At 52.4% G+C, this 14,836-nt stretch overlaps 1 protein-coding gene across 3 annotated transcripts in view; it reads right to left on the minus strand.

Annotated features, from left to right (window-relative positions):
* CRHR1 (corticotropin releasing hormone receptor 1) overlaps positions 1-395 on the minus strand; it is a 47,629-nt gene extending 47,234 nt beyond the window's left edge. For all 3 annotated transcript variants that reach the window (XM_058703618.1, XM_058703617.1, XM_058703619.1), the window contains exon 1: positions 66-395. In XM_058703618.1, coding sequence (XP_058559601.1) covers positions 66-98 — 33 coding nt within the window. In that variant the 5' untranslated portion in view covers positions 99-395. The remainder of the gene's footprint in view (positions 1-65) is intronic.
* Positions 396-14,836: the final 14,441 nt, after the last annotated feature.

A 14,836-nucleotide genomic window follows, 5' to 3' on the forward strand; every position in this document is an offset into this window, starting at 1 on the left:
CGCGCCCCGCGCCGGTCCGGGGGCTGGGGACGCCCGCTCTCCAGGGCTGACCCGCTCGCTCTTACCTTGACGAGCCGGAGCTGCGGGCGCCGTCCCATCCTCGGGCTCGCTCGGTCACCGTCCCGGACGCCTGGGTCCCTGGGACATCCCAGAGGGGCCGGCCGGCGGTTGAGGGCTGGGGCGGCGCGGGCTGGGCGGCCGGGTTCCCGTGTCGCTGCCCGGCGCCGAGGTGCCCGGCTCCGCGCTCCCCGGCCCCGCAGCCCAGCCCGGCCCCGCGGGCTCCCGCTCTCCCCGGCCCGGGCTGGTCCGGCCGCCGCTTCCCGACTCAGCCGGACCCGCAGCCGCCCGGCGTCCCCGCCGCCTCCCCTTCGGTCCGCGCAGCTCCCCGCCTCGGCTCCCCGCCCCCTCGCCTAGTGTCCCCTCCCCTCTCTCTCCCCCGCCTCTCCCCTCCCCTTCGGTCCCTCCTCCGCGCCTCGCCCCTCGGCGCACTCCCCCTTCGCCTCCTCCGCGCCCTCCCCTCCCCTCCCCTCCCGGACCTGCTCCCCGCGCCTTCGCCGCGCTGACCCCCTTTCCCTGAGCCCAGGTTTGCGGCAGTCGGCGGGACGCGCTGGCAGCGGTGGCGGCCGCCGCAGCCTGGGATGGAGGCGGGGGGGGGGGAGGGGGGGCGGGTGGCCGGCGGGGGCGGGAGAGGTGGCAGTCTCCCGCCTCCCGCCTTGCTAGAGGTGGGGACCTGGGGAGTCCAGGGAGTGTGGGGGGTCTCGCGGAGCCCGGGTGAATCTACGAGAGCGAGGCTGTTGGAGACCGGGGAGTAAGGCAGCCCCGAATGAGCAGGGGCGCCGCGGAAACAGGGTGAAGCTGGGAACTGCGTTTGGGCAGTTCCTGCCCTGCAGCCAGCTGGCCAGAAGGTCCCCGCCGCCCCCACTTCAGCAGGGCGCGGGCGTCGCATCGGACCCCCGGCACCTTTGGCATCCACATGTCGGGGGCGCGCGGAGACGCGGAGCTCTGTGGGACGAATCCTTTTCATTCATTCATTCGTTCATTTTCATTCATTCGTTCCTTCATCCATTCATTCCACAGACTAAGCGCCTGCCCAGTTTGCTCCAGGCAAGGGGCTGAACCCGGGACCCCTAAGAGGAAGGGGAGACGGCGGTGCCCCGCGGGACCAGCGGGCACCTGAGCACCGTGGAGGGGAAAGCCGAGCGCGCATTACACTACAGCAGCGGAAAGCAGCTAGGAATCCAGCTAGCAGGGCGCGGAGGAGGTCACAGCGCCCCCTGTCGGCCGAAGCCTCGGGGGAGAGGTCAGCCGCCCCTCCAGACCTCTGGGTCTTCATCTGCCCTTGGCTCTCTAGCTCCCTACGCAGCTCCTAGCTCTGGGAAGCCGTTCCCGCCCCCTCCAGCCCCTTAAACTTTCCTCTCCAGCCCTTCCAGTTGGACAGACTTTTTGACATCTAACCCTTCCTGCCTCCACGGGGGAGCTGAAGAGAGAGGCGGGGCCACCCGGCAAAGCCTCAGCCTGCAGCGCCTGACCGAGTCCTCTCAGAGCAAGCCCCGAGGACTCCTGGGTGGAGGAGCACGGTCCCACAATGGCGGTGAATCAGCTTTGACACGAACTCTGAACCTAACTGCCCTGGATTCTGTGCCCTGTTGGGCCCACCCGCCTCCTCCCATCTACTCACTTCTTATATTATACAAGAACCAGCGCGTTCGTGGGTCCACCTGATTCTTCACTTAGAAAGGGAGTTACTGTAAGGGGTAGCGTGGTTCAACATGCACAGCTTACTTGTGAGGAAACTGAGGCACGCACACTAGGTGGTGACCTGTCCAAAGTGCATAGCTGGTAAGCCTACTCCTGAGGTTCCTGATTCCCAGCTCAAAGTGCCTGGAGGGTTGGGCTCTGAAGTGGGGAGGGGCATTGCCCAGGAAGTCAGCTGGTCACACTGGCTTAACCACACAAGACGGCACTTTCTAGATGAAGCACATAGTCCTGAGTCTTGCAAACCCCCCATTAGGTTAGTGCTGCAGAGCTGGTCACGCTGAATCCGGCCCAGACTCACCCCAACCAATCCCAAAAGAGATGGATGGGCACACCAGCCACTGTCAATTTTTGTCCTCAACAAAAATTGAATGCAGGGGCGCCTGGGGGGCTCAGTCGGTTAAACGTCTGATTTCAGCTCAAGTCATGATCTCAAGGTTTGTGAGTTTGAGCCCCATGTTGGGCTCTGGGTTGACAGCTTGGAGCCCAGAGCCTGCTTCAGATTCTGTGTCTCCCTCTCTCTGCTCCTCCCCCACTTGTGCACTCTTGCGCGTGCTCTCTCTGTCAAAAATGAACATTTCAAAAAAAAAAAACTAAACACATAGTGGTCTAGCTTAGTGCAGGTTCTTGAGTCAGGCAGCCTGAGTTCGAGTCTTGGCTATTCCACATACAAGCTGTATAAACGTGAAAAATGATTTAACAGTGCCTCAATTTTCTCATCTAAGAATGGGGGTAGACTTACCTCATAGGGTTGTAGGTTGTTTTAAATGAGTTAATATTTGTAAATGGCTTGGAACAGTGCCTGACACGGGCTTAGCAAAAGTTAGCTGTAGTCGCTATAATATCATTGTCACACCACCAACACCACCACCACCATTATCAAGTGGACCTGATGCTCAGAGGTATAGGCCTCATGGTCCCTCCTTCTAGGCAATTCTTTGTGGGAACAGAATTCTTGATTAGAAGGTCACAGCAGCAGTGGATTGTGGGTGGAATCAGAGGAGAGGAAGCTGGTGGGTCCTCAGGGAGGTTTGCCCAGGCCCTGTTAAGGCCTTGCTCTCCAACCTTGCCCAGCCTCGGAGCTGACTCTCCAGGGACCAGACAGCTCCAGATTTCCAGATTCTGAGTTTCTCTATGTTTAATAAACACCATCAAATTCTGCCTTTCTGAGTCCCATTGTCCTCCCCTAGACTTGATCTTTAAATATGCAAATGCCGTCGATTAGGCTGTAATCACGCCTTGTACTTCCTACCTTTTTGGCCTGAGATTCAGACCTTCTCTTTCTAAAGGAGCATCTACAGGTGGCTCAGTTGCTTAAGCATCCAACTTCGGCTCAGGTCATGATCTCCTGGTTTGTGAGTTCAAGCCCCACATCAGGCTCTGTGTCTACAGCTCAGAGCCTGCAGCCTGCTTCAGATTCTGTGTCTCCCTCTCTCTCTGCCCCTCCTCCACTCATGCTGTCTCTATCTCTCATAAAAATATTTTAAAAAAATAAAAAATAAAGGAACATCTATAGATGGTACAATTCCCCCCTCCACCAAGTGGACTGTCTTGATTTCACCAACTTAACATCCACACCCCACTCCCACTCTGGGGTGGGAAGAGGAGAGCTTCTATATCACTCCATTACCTACCTACTTAGAGTTTTGGCCTTTACTGCTTGATTCGGGGGAGGTACAAGAGCCTCCTGTTTAACATCCCTTCTGTAGAAGGATTCCATATCCCCTTTCCTTTGTCCTGAAACTGCTTCCTTCCACCTTCAAGAGCCTGGCTCTCATCCCCTGGGCTTGGTGAAGCTTCCAGTCCCGAGGCCTTCCATGCTCCTCCCCCATCTCAGCCCCAGCTGCTCCAGCCAACCAGCCTGACAGCTGAGTGGTCTCCTTAGCAGCCTCCCCACCCCCTCAGGGCAGCCCCCTGCTCCTGGTGACCATTCCCTTCCCAGACTCTCTTCTGACTCCCCCTTACCCTCCCCTCTTCCTGTCTAGGCCCAGACCAGAGTCACCTTTCATTCATTTAACCTGCCAGATTTGGAAGAAAGGAGAAAAATGAAGAATTTAAACAGGAATAAGAGACACTTCCACGTCCTTCCAAACAGTAGGAGAGACAGATGATGCCCCCTTTACCTATGGGTTCTCTTGACTTCAACCATGGGTATCCCAGTGAGTTTGATGGTCTGGAGCAAGACTAGTGGTTCCAGACTCCTTGGGCGAAAAAAACAGTTCTTGATTTTTAAAGTTTAATCTATTGCCAGATAATATAATTGCAAAGAACAGTGAGAACGCATTATTAGAAAAAGGAAGCAACAAATAAAGACATACAAAATAAAAGCCCGATTTTTAAAGCTTTTAGATCCAGTGGACTAAAACTACTGTCAAGGTACCTAACATTTCCTAAAAGCTTACTGTCAATTTCTGCACTTGCCCTGTCATGGACTGGCAACAAATTGTTTGCAGAGGGATCGTGCTTGGAGTAGCACTGGTCTAGAATGCTTCTTCAAGCATAAGGTCAGGAAAATGGCCTCGTGGAGGGAACAGCTCATAAAACCACCTGCACATCGGGGGAGATGGTATTAATTACCCCATTCATCAGTGCATTCATTCAACAAATATTTAATGAGCAGCAACTATGTGACAATCACTGTTGGATGCCAAGGTTAATAAAGATAGTCCTCAAGATGGTCACAGAATGGAAGGGGAGACTTTGATAAATAATTAAAACCCAATGAAATTAGGTCAATAACAGACCAGGCACCATGGGTACGGAGGCAGAAATATTAATTCTGCCTGGGGCCAACGGGGAAGGTTCTACCAAGGAAGTGATATTGTGCCGGGGTCTGGACGAGAGACAGATGTTCAATCCCATATGGCCAGCCAGCACTCTATAAATGAGTTAATACATGCAAAGTGTTTAGTGTAGTGCCTGGCACATGGGAAGTGCTTCAAAAACATTAGTGGTTCTTATTATTAAATCTTACAAATTATCATCATCATCATCATCATCATCTTATCATCATCAACCCAGATCGACCCATAACTTTGTCTTGGGTTTGTGGGGTTGTAGGTAGCTCAGTTGGGAGAGGAGGACAAACAGGGCTTTGCCCATCCCCTATGTTAGAGGAAAGATCTAGAGGAGGTGGGTTGGGAGTTGGGTATTGAAGGACATGGGTATGGACAGGTGGAGAAGAGAGGAGGCCTTCCAGGCAGGAGGGTCCCTTAGAGACATAGCCAGAGGAACAAGTGCATGGCAGGGGAGGAGACTGATCTGATGGGGACAAGAAATGGGGATGCAGTGGCTGGGTGAGGCTCGGCAGAACTGAGGGGGGAGGGGACAGGCTGAGAATCCCCTTGGATAAAGGACTTGATATTATTCCTTCTCTCATTTAGAACAACAGGTAATAACAATAGTAATTAGGATTCGTATGGCAGTTTGTACCACATAGCTCTTTCACAAACATTTTCTCATTTAATCCTTATAACAACCCCCTAAAAAAGGTATTAATAGCCTCACTTGACAGATGAGAAATCTGATATCAAGGTTGATCTCTTGCCCGAGGTCACAAGGCTGGCTTTGACACAGGCAGGACTCCAGCCTGACATCCCCAGCTCCCATTCCAGATATTTTCCAGTGTACCAGAGACATGAGCTGAGCCTAGACCCCTAGGCAGTTGTGATATCACCCAGAGGAGATCATAGCTCCAAGAAAATGAGTCTCTAAAATCATTCTTTCCTTTTACTTTCTCAGTGGGAGGACAAAAGAGGGGAGTAAAGGCAAGCCACAGGACAAGCTTGGTAGTGACATAGGCAAGGTGGGCCACTCAGAGTCCTCAGGTGACCTACCCATTCCTCCTCCTTCCCCCCTCCCCCAGTCTGAGTGTGTATTGATCCAGGGCAAGTATGCTTATCCTGGGTACAATTACCATGTTTTTGCACTTATTAAGTGTGGCCAAGAGGGCCACCGAAGTTGTTTCTAAGAAAACTTTTTAAAGGTGCACTGAAGTCAGAAGAGTTGACACCATGGGAACATTCTGGAAGCGAAAATAGATCAGAGATGCTGGCCATTTGTGCAGAGTCAAAAGGAAGGGCACACACTCACGTATTTTCACAGAGAAATAGCATCCCTCTAGCCTAGACTAGTGGTTCTCAGCTAGGGGCTTCCCCCCCCCCCCCCCAGGGAACATTTGGCAAAGTCTAGAGACAGGTTAGTTTTTCACAACTGAGATACTGACATCTAGTGTGTAGAGGTCAGAGATGTCACTAAACATCCTTCAATGAACAGGACAGCCCTCACAGCAAAGAATTATCTGGTTCAACATATCCATAGTGTGGAGGTTGAAGCACCATGGCCTAGACAAGTTTGGTACCATGGACAGCAGAAACCTGGGCTTTCCATGGGAATATGATCCAAACCTAGACATTCTATTCTGTCTGAAAACCACAGAAAAGCAAGGATTCCCCACTCCAGATTTCCTGAACTCCATCATTTTGAAAACACGGAGGCCCCAGGGAAGGCACTGAGGTAATACCATGGTGGAGGGGGGGGGGGGTCTGCTTAACGTCCCCCAGCTGGGTAGTTGGTAGAGCCGGGACAGGACTTAAGGGCTCTGGGGTCTTCTGTGAATGTTCTGTATCCTTCTCCCAGGTTAATGTTTAGCCTTCCCCCCTCCACATCTTCTCTAAGTATCGTTTGTCCCTTTTTTTCTGTTTCTTAAAATCCTATTCAGAACTAGGAGAGGTCTCATAGAAACCTGCTCATGTAATAGGTAAGGTGCTATTATTTTTGTTTTACCGATGGGTACATTGAAGTCTAGAGGCTAAATGTGCAATGTGCCTATCTGTTTCCCTGAAGAGCTGTGAGCTTCTTGGAGGGAAGATACTGCTTCCTTTTCATCTCGGTAGTCCCAGTCTCTGGCAAAGTCCTACGCCTCAGCAGATGCCAAATGAAACGTTTACAGTTAATGGTCAATCTTACCATTGGATTAGACGCCAGGCTCCTGCCTCCAGGGCAGTGCGCTCTTTAGGGATCTGTCCTCTTCTGGATCCTTCTGGACCCACCAATGTAGCACTTCCTGTTTTGGAGTTTGATCTCACCCCAGCCTTGGACTCGGGCCCCCCAGAACAGGCAGTTACACCTTCCTGGTGGGAAACCACAGCACTGAGACTCAGCCTGGCCTTTTCACTCCTTCTCTCCCCTCCCCTCAGGCCTTAAAAAGGGCTCGGGCCGATCAGATTTCCTTTCCAGTTTGCTGGGAATGTCTTCACCACACCCAGAGAAACTTGGGAAAACTGGCCACCCTGACTTTTACTGGCCACTTACAACTCACAGAGCAAGACAGAGAGACTGAAGAGCTGTATTAACTAGCTACAATATGAGGACCTCACGCAGACTCTGATTCAAACAAATAGGAAAAAAAAAAGACCTAGAAATAAACAATTGGAAACAGGAATTCTAATTAGAAATTCTAAAGCGTGCTAATGGTATTGAGTTCTTATCTTTTGGAGATACAACCTAAATTTTGACAGATGAACCGGCATGATGTCTGGGATTTGCATTAAAGTAATGCGAGAGGAAAGGAAGTGGGTGGGGATGTTGATGAAACAAGGTTGGCGGTGAGTTGCTAACTGTCGAATCTGGATGATGGGTACATGGGAGTCTATGGTAACATTTTGCCTGTTTTTATGCACTGCAAAAATTCACAGCATGTGAGAGCTGCCTGGGACCACTTAGGGAGCACATATAGGAGGGTTTCCAGACCATCTTCCTTGGAACTCCAGGATTCTGAAGAGATGCCTCAGGGACTGAAGTTAGAGACGAGGCCGGAGGAGAAAGTGGCGATGGGGAGATTGAGGAAGGGGCTCTGAGGCTGCCCTGGTTTTTGGCCAGTTTTATATATTAGGGTTGTACAGTAGCTGTCATTTTTTGAAAAATGGTTCTTCCCATAGGGGGAGGCAGTTTTTCCAAGACCAGGGGTACTGGGGGCAGAGCTGGGCAGAGCCCGGTCTCCTGACTCTCAGATTCCTGCCCTCTGTACTGATGCGTCAGGCCTCAGGCCTGACTGATGCCCTGTGGCCCCTGCAGGACACTGTGGACCTGAGACCTCGGTCCAGTTGGTTGTAGCTGGGATGGGGGCAGGGTCACGCTACCCCTGCCTTGAGGTGCCTGTAGGCAGGCTGTCTCCCATGGGCTGCTCACTGCCTGATTTCCTAAGCCAGGCCTGTGGCTCAGAGCCAGGCTTCGCTTTGCTGGCTGCCACCTGGCCAGGCCCCAGTGGCTCAGCTGGACGTGGGCCAGCAACCCCAAGTACGCCTGAGCCACAGAAGTGCTGACTGGGGCTCAGCCTAATGGCCACACAACAGTAGTTCATTCCAGAAGAGGAAGGCCTCATGCTGCACGGGTCCCTCCTGCATGAGAGGACTGGCCTGAGGCTGGCCAGATGGTTCCATCCCCACGTGGCCAGGGCAAGGGGGTGATAAAGGCTGAAGTTATTTCATCCCACCTGCACACTTGGTAGGGGAAAAGCACAGAGAGCTTCTGAGTCATGGGGCAGAGGAGAGGGGGAAGAGGAGGAATTACCTGTAAGATGGGTGGGAGGTCCATTTACAGGAAACAGAGCCTGGCTGGACTCGTGAGGGCACAGAGCGAGAGTGGCTGTGTCAGTGATGGAGAAGGTCATGGTGGTTGTGCGGGGACCTTCCATTTGCCGCTCCATATCTACCCTCCACATTCCCCTACCTGCTGTGTCCCAGTCCCAGGGCTGACCGGTGTGAACTGTACCAAATGGCTTCCTCACGCACCCACCTTCTGTTGGGTTTGGCCAATAGGAAGCCGTGACTGTAGATGAGCTGAAGAGAGGAGAATGAGTTGTGTATTTATCCCACTAGCTCTTTCCCTGTGGGGGTGGCCATGGCATGGCTGTGTCCCTTGACCAGGGGCCCCTGCCACTTCCACAGCAACCTCTCTCCAGAGGTTCTGGTAACTTCTTTCTCCCCTCTTCCTCCCCTGGTCTCTTTGGATCTCAGGAGAATCAGTCCTCGCTGGCCTCAGGATACCTCATGACCCCCGGTAGTTTCCCCATTCTGTGCAAATCTTTGTAAACAGTCTTTTTAATAAACCCCTCTGGAATTATCTGATTCAAGTGGGTCATGCATTTCTTGCTAAAACTTTGGTCAGTGCGGGCTGCTCAGAAGCTGAGTTTGCAGACGTGAGACAGTGCACAATGAGTCTTTTCTTGCATGTGACTCTAGTGAACTAGAGGGATGGTGAGGCCTCCCAGGGGGCCTGACTGGAGAGACAGAACAAAGCTCGGTGCAACCTAAAAAAATGAGCAGAGACCCCAGTGGAGGGAATCCAGCTGGAGGCATGGTTGGTAGAGATGTCAGGAGGACGTCTCCCCAAACCTCACTGGAGAGACACTGCTATGGGGTAGGGAAGGGCAGGGGGCAGAGGGGTCCAAGACAAAGAGTAGCAAAGCCAGGCTGTGCCCACGCCTGTCTCACCGTGCTGATGGAGACAGCTGTGCACTGCATGACTCCAGGGGTACCCCGGGGGCCCCGGGCCTATGGCTGCTAAACTTCCAAGGATAGCCCCATTATCTGGACCAGAATGTCCTGCCCAACCTACGTCCCCAGGCTTGCTCTGGGTCCTCCCCTGTAGACATCCAGCCTCCAAGTGCCCTGCCCTGACGCTTGTCCTTAAGCTCTGCCAGCTTCCTGAGTGCCCTGCCCCATAGAACTAGAATCTCTATCCTGGATGCCACACTCTCCAAGCCCACTTCTCTCCTGCACCAGTTCCCACCTTATATTAGGGTTGTGTCCCCACACCTGCCCTCCAGCCCCGGTTCAGCAGTCTTTTTGCTGCATGATATTGGCAAGTCACATCTTCTCTCTGGACCTCAGTTTCCCATAGTGGGGGCTAGAGGTATATTAGGGGACCTCTCCTGTCCCTTTCAGACTTAAATAAATCCACGATGTATGTCCTTTGTCCCAATGACAGATGATGCAAGAGAAGAGAGTGTTTTACATATTCATCTTGTATTCCCACAGCACCTAGCAGAGGGCCCAGCCAGCAAGGGTTGGATGGATGGACTGGTGGGTGGGCGGGTGGGTGGATGATAAATCTCCCTGGGGTGGAGAAAAGCAATTCATTACATGGCCCTAAGTTGATAGAAATGTCCCCTGGGAACTTCTCACTGCCTCTGCCCACCTCCTGACTAATCCTGCGTGTTCTCGTTTGTAACCTGGTGCCCTGAGCAGTCTCTCCCTTGGAAGTGCATCTGGAACCAGCCCTAATAGTTACCCTGTGAAGGAATATGAGAGACCAGCAACCACAGTCACCTCCAGGGTGTGAGTCTGGGGGGCTCGAGAGACAGGATGCATTCCTTGTATTCCCTTTTATTCTCTTTGGATTTTTTTTAAACCATGAATTACTTCTATATAATATAAAGGAAGTTTTGTTTTTGTTTTTGTTTAAAATTTTTTTAATGTTTATTTTTGATAGAGACAGAGAGAGACAGAGGGCGAGCAGGGGAGGGGCAGAGAGTGAGGGAGACACAGAATCCAAAGCAGGCTCCAGGCTCTGAGCTGTCAGCACTGAGCCCGACGTGGGGCTCCAACTCACGCGAGATCATGACCTGAGCCGAAGTTGGGCACTTAACCCACTGAGCCACCCAGGTGCCCCAAGGAAGTCTTTTTGAAGAAAAACGAATACACTAGAGGCTGATAAGTATTTGTTTCTTTCAAAGAGAGGAACTAGGTAGCTGAGGAGTGAGGCAGGGGTGAGAAACAGGGAGGAGACCCACTTGTCAACTTTGGTAACCATCCTTTGGTAACTTTGGGATTTCATATCACGTATGTTGATCATCTATTAAAAACGAAACACAAATTTAAGGAATCACTAACCTGAATATAGGTATTCTTATAGAAAAATGAGGCACTTGTATTTGACAATAGCTCACTTCCTCCTCATGACAGCCCTGAGTAACCATTATTATCCCTATTTTCAGATGAGGAAACCGAGGCTCATCGAGGATTAAAGCTTTGCCCCTGTCTCCTTAGTTGGTATAACGTGGCATTGAGACTCACACCCCAGTTTTCTAATCCTGAAGCAGGCTGCCAGAGAGGCTCAGCTTACCAAATATACTTCCATTACAGAAAAACAAATTGGCATTTTGACGTGTGACTCAGTCTCTGGAAAGTTTGTTTATTGTGAGTCAGCCCCACTGAGTTCTAGCCTGCTGGAGGCAGCTGAAATAACAAAGTTCCCAACGCTGCAAAGCTGAGGCTGAGACACAGGGCCGAGAAGACCCCAACGAACGGCACACAAGAGGGGCTCCCCAGGCCACCTGTCGCATTTCAACTTCTCAACTCTGGAATTCTCAGCTTCATTTTTGGAAATTTTACCTTACACTTCACTCCCTCTAGAAAGCCTCACCGGTGCCCCAGACTAGCTCTGTGAGATGCCCTTGCCACTCAAAACACCCTTGTCCCAAGTCTGCCTTCCCTGCTCCCCTAAGCTCTATGTCTTGATCACAGCCACGTTCCTGCACACCTAGCCCAGCCCCGTGCCCAGATGGTAGCAGGAACTCGACGGACACTTGTCAAATGAATGAATAAACCAATGGCCAGGGTCCTGCTCCTGCCAGGGCACCTTACTTGTCTCCTTTTCTACGGCCTGCGTCTGTGCTGATCACAGGTGCTCAGGAGTGCACAGGGGCAGCCACAGGGAACAGCCGCCTGGGGAGTCGTGCTGGCCAATTCCTGAGTCTCTCTCCAGGGATGAGGACAAGGGGTGGGCAAAGTGGCCGCTCATCTTGTCAACAAATGAGCGTTGGTCCCTCCCAGAGGGCTAGTCCCTTCCCCTCTCTGGACCTCCCAGGCTGCCCAGCCCCCAGGTCGAATTTCTCACAGACCCAGGGACTGGAGTGGAGTGGGGGTGGCAGTGGGGGGGGGGGGCTGTGGGAGGCCTCAAGGGGCTCCTGGCCCCTGGCGTTGTCTCTGATGTTAACTCGGGAGAGCTTGTGGAAATTGCTCATTTCTGTGCCACGCCTTCCAGAAAGACGGGAGGAGTCAGAGGAGGCTGAGTTCCATTCTGTCTGGAGCTTGTTCCAATGGGCTGCAGCCCTCCTCACGCCCTGACACCCACCCGGTCTCCACAGCCCCTGCCCACCTCTAACATCCCCTCCTAATAGCAGCTACCTCTCTTCATTCTCCCCCAGCCCCTGGCTGGGGGATTTCTGCTCCAAGGTGAATGTCAGCCTTCCTAAGCCCTGAGAGAGCTCAGGCCTGGTAATGAGCTAAAGCTGACCTGGTCTCTGGACTGAGGCCACTGCATTTATTAATCCCCCACTGCAGCAGGGCCATCGCTGGTCCCCAAATACTTGCTCATCACTATTCCATCAGCCCAGTGGAGCCATTTATTGGGCACCTACTATGGGCCAGGATTTCACAGCGGGAGGGACAGTAGTGTTGGAGACATGGCCTGTTTCCTTCTAGAGCTATAGTCTTGTAGGAGCAGCTGCAAAGTAAAGGGGTCAGTGTCCAAGAGGAGACATCACCACCGTGAAACCAACAGACCTGGAGTCTGGTCCGGGTCTTCCTACCAGCCAGCTGTGTGACCTTGGGCTAGTCCCTTCCCCTCTCTGGACCTCAGTACTTCTATCTGTAAAATAAGGAGCTGAACTAGGTCGGCTGTATCCAAACTGCAATTTGTAACCCATTACAAGATGGTGAGGGGTGCCTGGGTGGCTCAGACGGTTAAGTGTCCAAATGTGGCTCAGGTCACGATCTCGCGGTCTGTGAGTTCGAGCCCCGTGTCAGGCTCTGCGCTGACAGCTCGGGGCCTGGAGCCTGCTTCGGATTCTGTGTCTCCCTCTCTCTCTGACCCTCCCCCATTCATGCTCGCTCTCTCTCTCTCTCTCTCTCTCTCTGCCTGTCTCTCATTCACGTGCACACGAGCTCTCTAAATATAGATAGATAGATAGATAGATAGATAGATAGATAGAGATAGACAAACTTAAAAAAAGGAGCAAACATATCAGAGCACCACGCATCATAGAAGTAAGTGTTACATAAAGAAACTTTTTTCGGTTGTGGGTATATGTGAACACGCGTGTGTTTTGTATCCATGTTGCTTTGTATGTGCTGCCTGATGGTCTGGCAAGGAGTTTGCACACTGATGTGTTGGTATTTCATGGATCTTCATGTTTGTGAGGACATTTGGGACAAAATACTGGAAACTCTGTGTCTGGCAATCCAATACACAATCAGATGAACTCACTTAATCCCTCCTTCTGGAGACGAGGAAACTACAAACCAGAGGGAAGTGACGATGAGCACTAGAGGGCTAGAACCTAGCCCCAGTCCATTGTCCCCCAAATGGCAGGGTGCTGCTGTGGGGGGGGGTGGGGTGGGGTGGGGTGTGATGGGTAGAGAAGAGGTGGTATTTTGGGAGGCCAACCAGGGAGTCCTCTGGGAAGGTGTCTGCCTACTCGAAAAGCCTCGAAAAGTATTTAAAATAAAACAGCTCAGCCTGGCTTCCCTCCCCCACAGAAGGCGGCCTCCACCCCCGCCCTGCTGGATCATTCCTTGACAGACACATTAGTTAAAGCCGAGTTAACCCTCGACGCCCAGTCCCCAGCACCAGGGCAAGACCTGGACCCCAAGGCCGTTCCCTACCTGGCAGAGATTGGATGTTGAGCAGGAGAAGGTGAACCCACAGCCATACTATTTTTAGTCCAAGAATTGGTTGCCAGGGACATTAAGCTAATTCCCTGCCGTGTATCAGAGAAGTGACAGTGGTGCTGTTTGCAGAGTCTAATTGCGGGGATTTATTGTAAAATGCAGCTTGTCAGGGCTGCCGTGCCTGGGGTTCAATCTCCTTGTCATCGGAATCTGAGCTATTTGCCGATTTCTTGGGTGGGAAGGAAGGGAGTGTGGTGGAGAAGGGCAGGCGCTGGGCCCTGGTACCCTGGACAGCTCTCGGCTGACCTTGTACCAGGAGGCGATGGGATAACAGGGATGGAAACTGGACTGGGGCTGAGCAGGAGGGGCCGGACTGCTGGGCCCCCAGTGGACGAGACTCAACCTTGACTTGCTTTGTGCCTTCAGATCTGGAAAGGCTCCTGTGGGACCAGGCTGACAGCTTTTCCTTTTACCCGCGGATAGTTGTAGCACAGGGGGCATGGATGGGGGTTAATTAGCAGGAGGGCTTTCGGTTACACAGAAGGAGGACCTCATTGACATGAGGGTGCTTGGTGGAGGCAAAGAGGGGACAATGTCTGATGTCGGTGGTGGTTGTTCTTCCACCCAAAGGAGGGAGATGAGCAGGTACCTAGCAGAGCCACTATGTGTCAGGCACACTGGGTGGCACCTTGATGGGGTCTTAATCTATGGGCCAGGGCGTTTCTGCACCCATTGTGTAGATGAGGAAACTGAAGCTCGAGTGAAGAGACTCACCTAAGGTCACACGGCAGCCAGGAGAGCACAGCCGGGATTTCAAAGAGAATGTGTCCAACTCCAGAGTTTCGTTCACCTGCTTTCACTGACCTAGGATCCCAGGAGCTGGAAGGAGACCTTTATTCCTCTGCACCTGAGATTCTGGGGCAACAAAACATTCATTCACCCATCTTTCCGACGAATGTGCCAGATACTGCACCAGGCCTCTGGAATATATAGAAATAGAACGTGGTGTCCACTCACAAGGAGCTCACGTGGAGAGGTCATTCCGTCCAGCCCTCTGCCTCATCTCATCCTCTACAGAGACAGCAGTCTGCATTTCAAATAGCTCAGTAAAGGAAGACCTGCAATCCTGTGTCGGGAAGCTTCTGGTAACCCCGGGAAGGGGTAGGGGAAGGACAGCTTGGACTCTTAGCGTCTTGGGGGAGGGCTGGACTCAGGCCTACTTTCCTTATTTAGAAAGCTGGAGTAATGATGCAGAACCACCTTATGGGAATGCTAAATGAGAAAGGGAAGGTTGAATGCCCCTGGCCATGGGTCCAACTTGCCCGAGACGAGCCAAAATTGGGTTGATCACTATAGCAAAACCCTGTGATCGGGCAGAATTGTGGGGATTCTTCACAATTATTTTT

Source organism: Neofelis nebulosa, chromosome 16 (genome assembly GCF_028018385.1).
Source record: "Neofelis nebulosa isolate mNeoNeb1 chromosome 16, mNeoNeb1.pri, whole genome shotgun sequence".
NCBI lineage: Eukaryota > Metazoa > Chordata > Mammalia > Carnivora > Felidae > Neofelis > Neofelis nebulosa.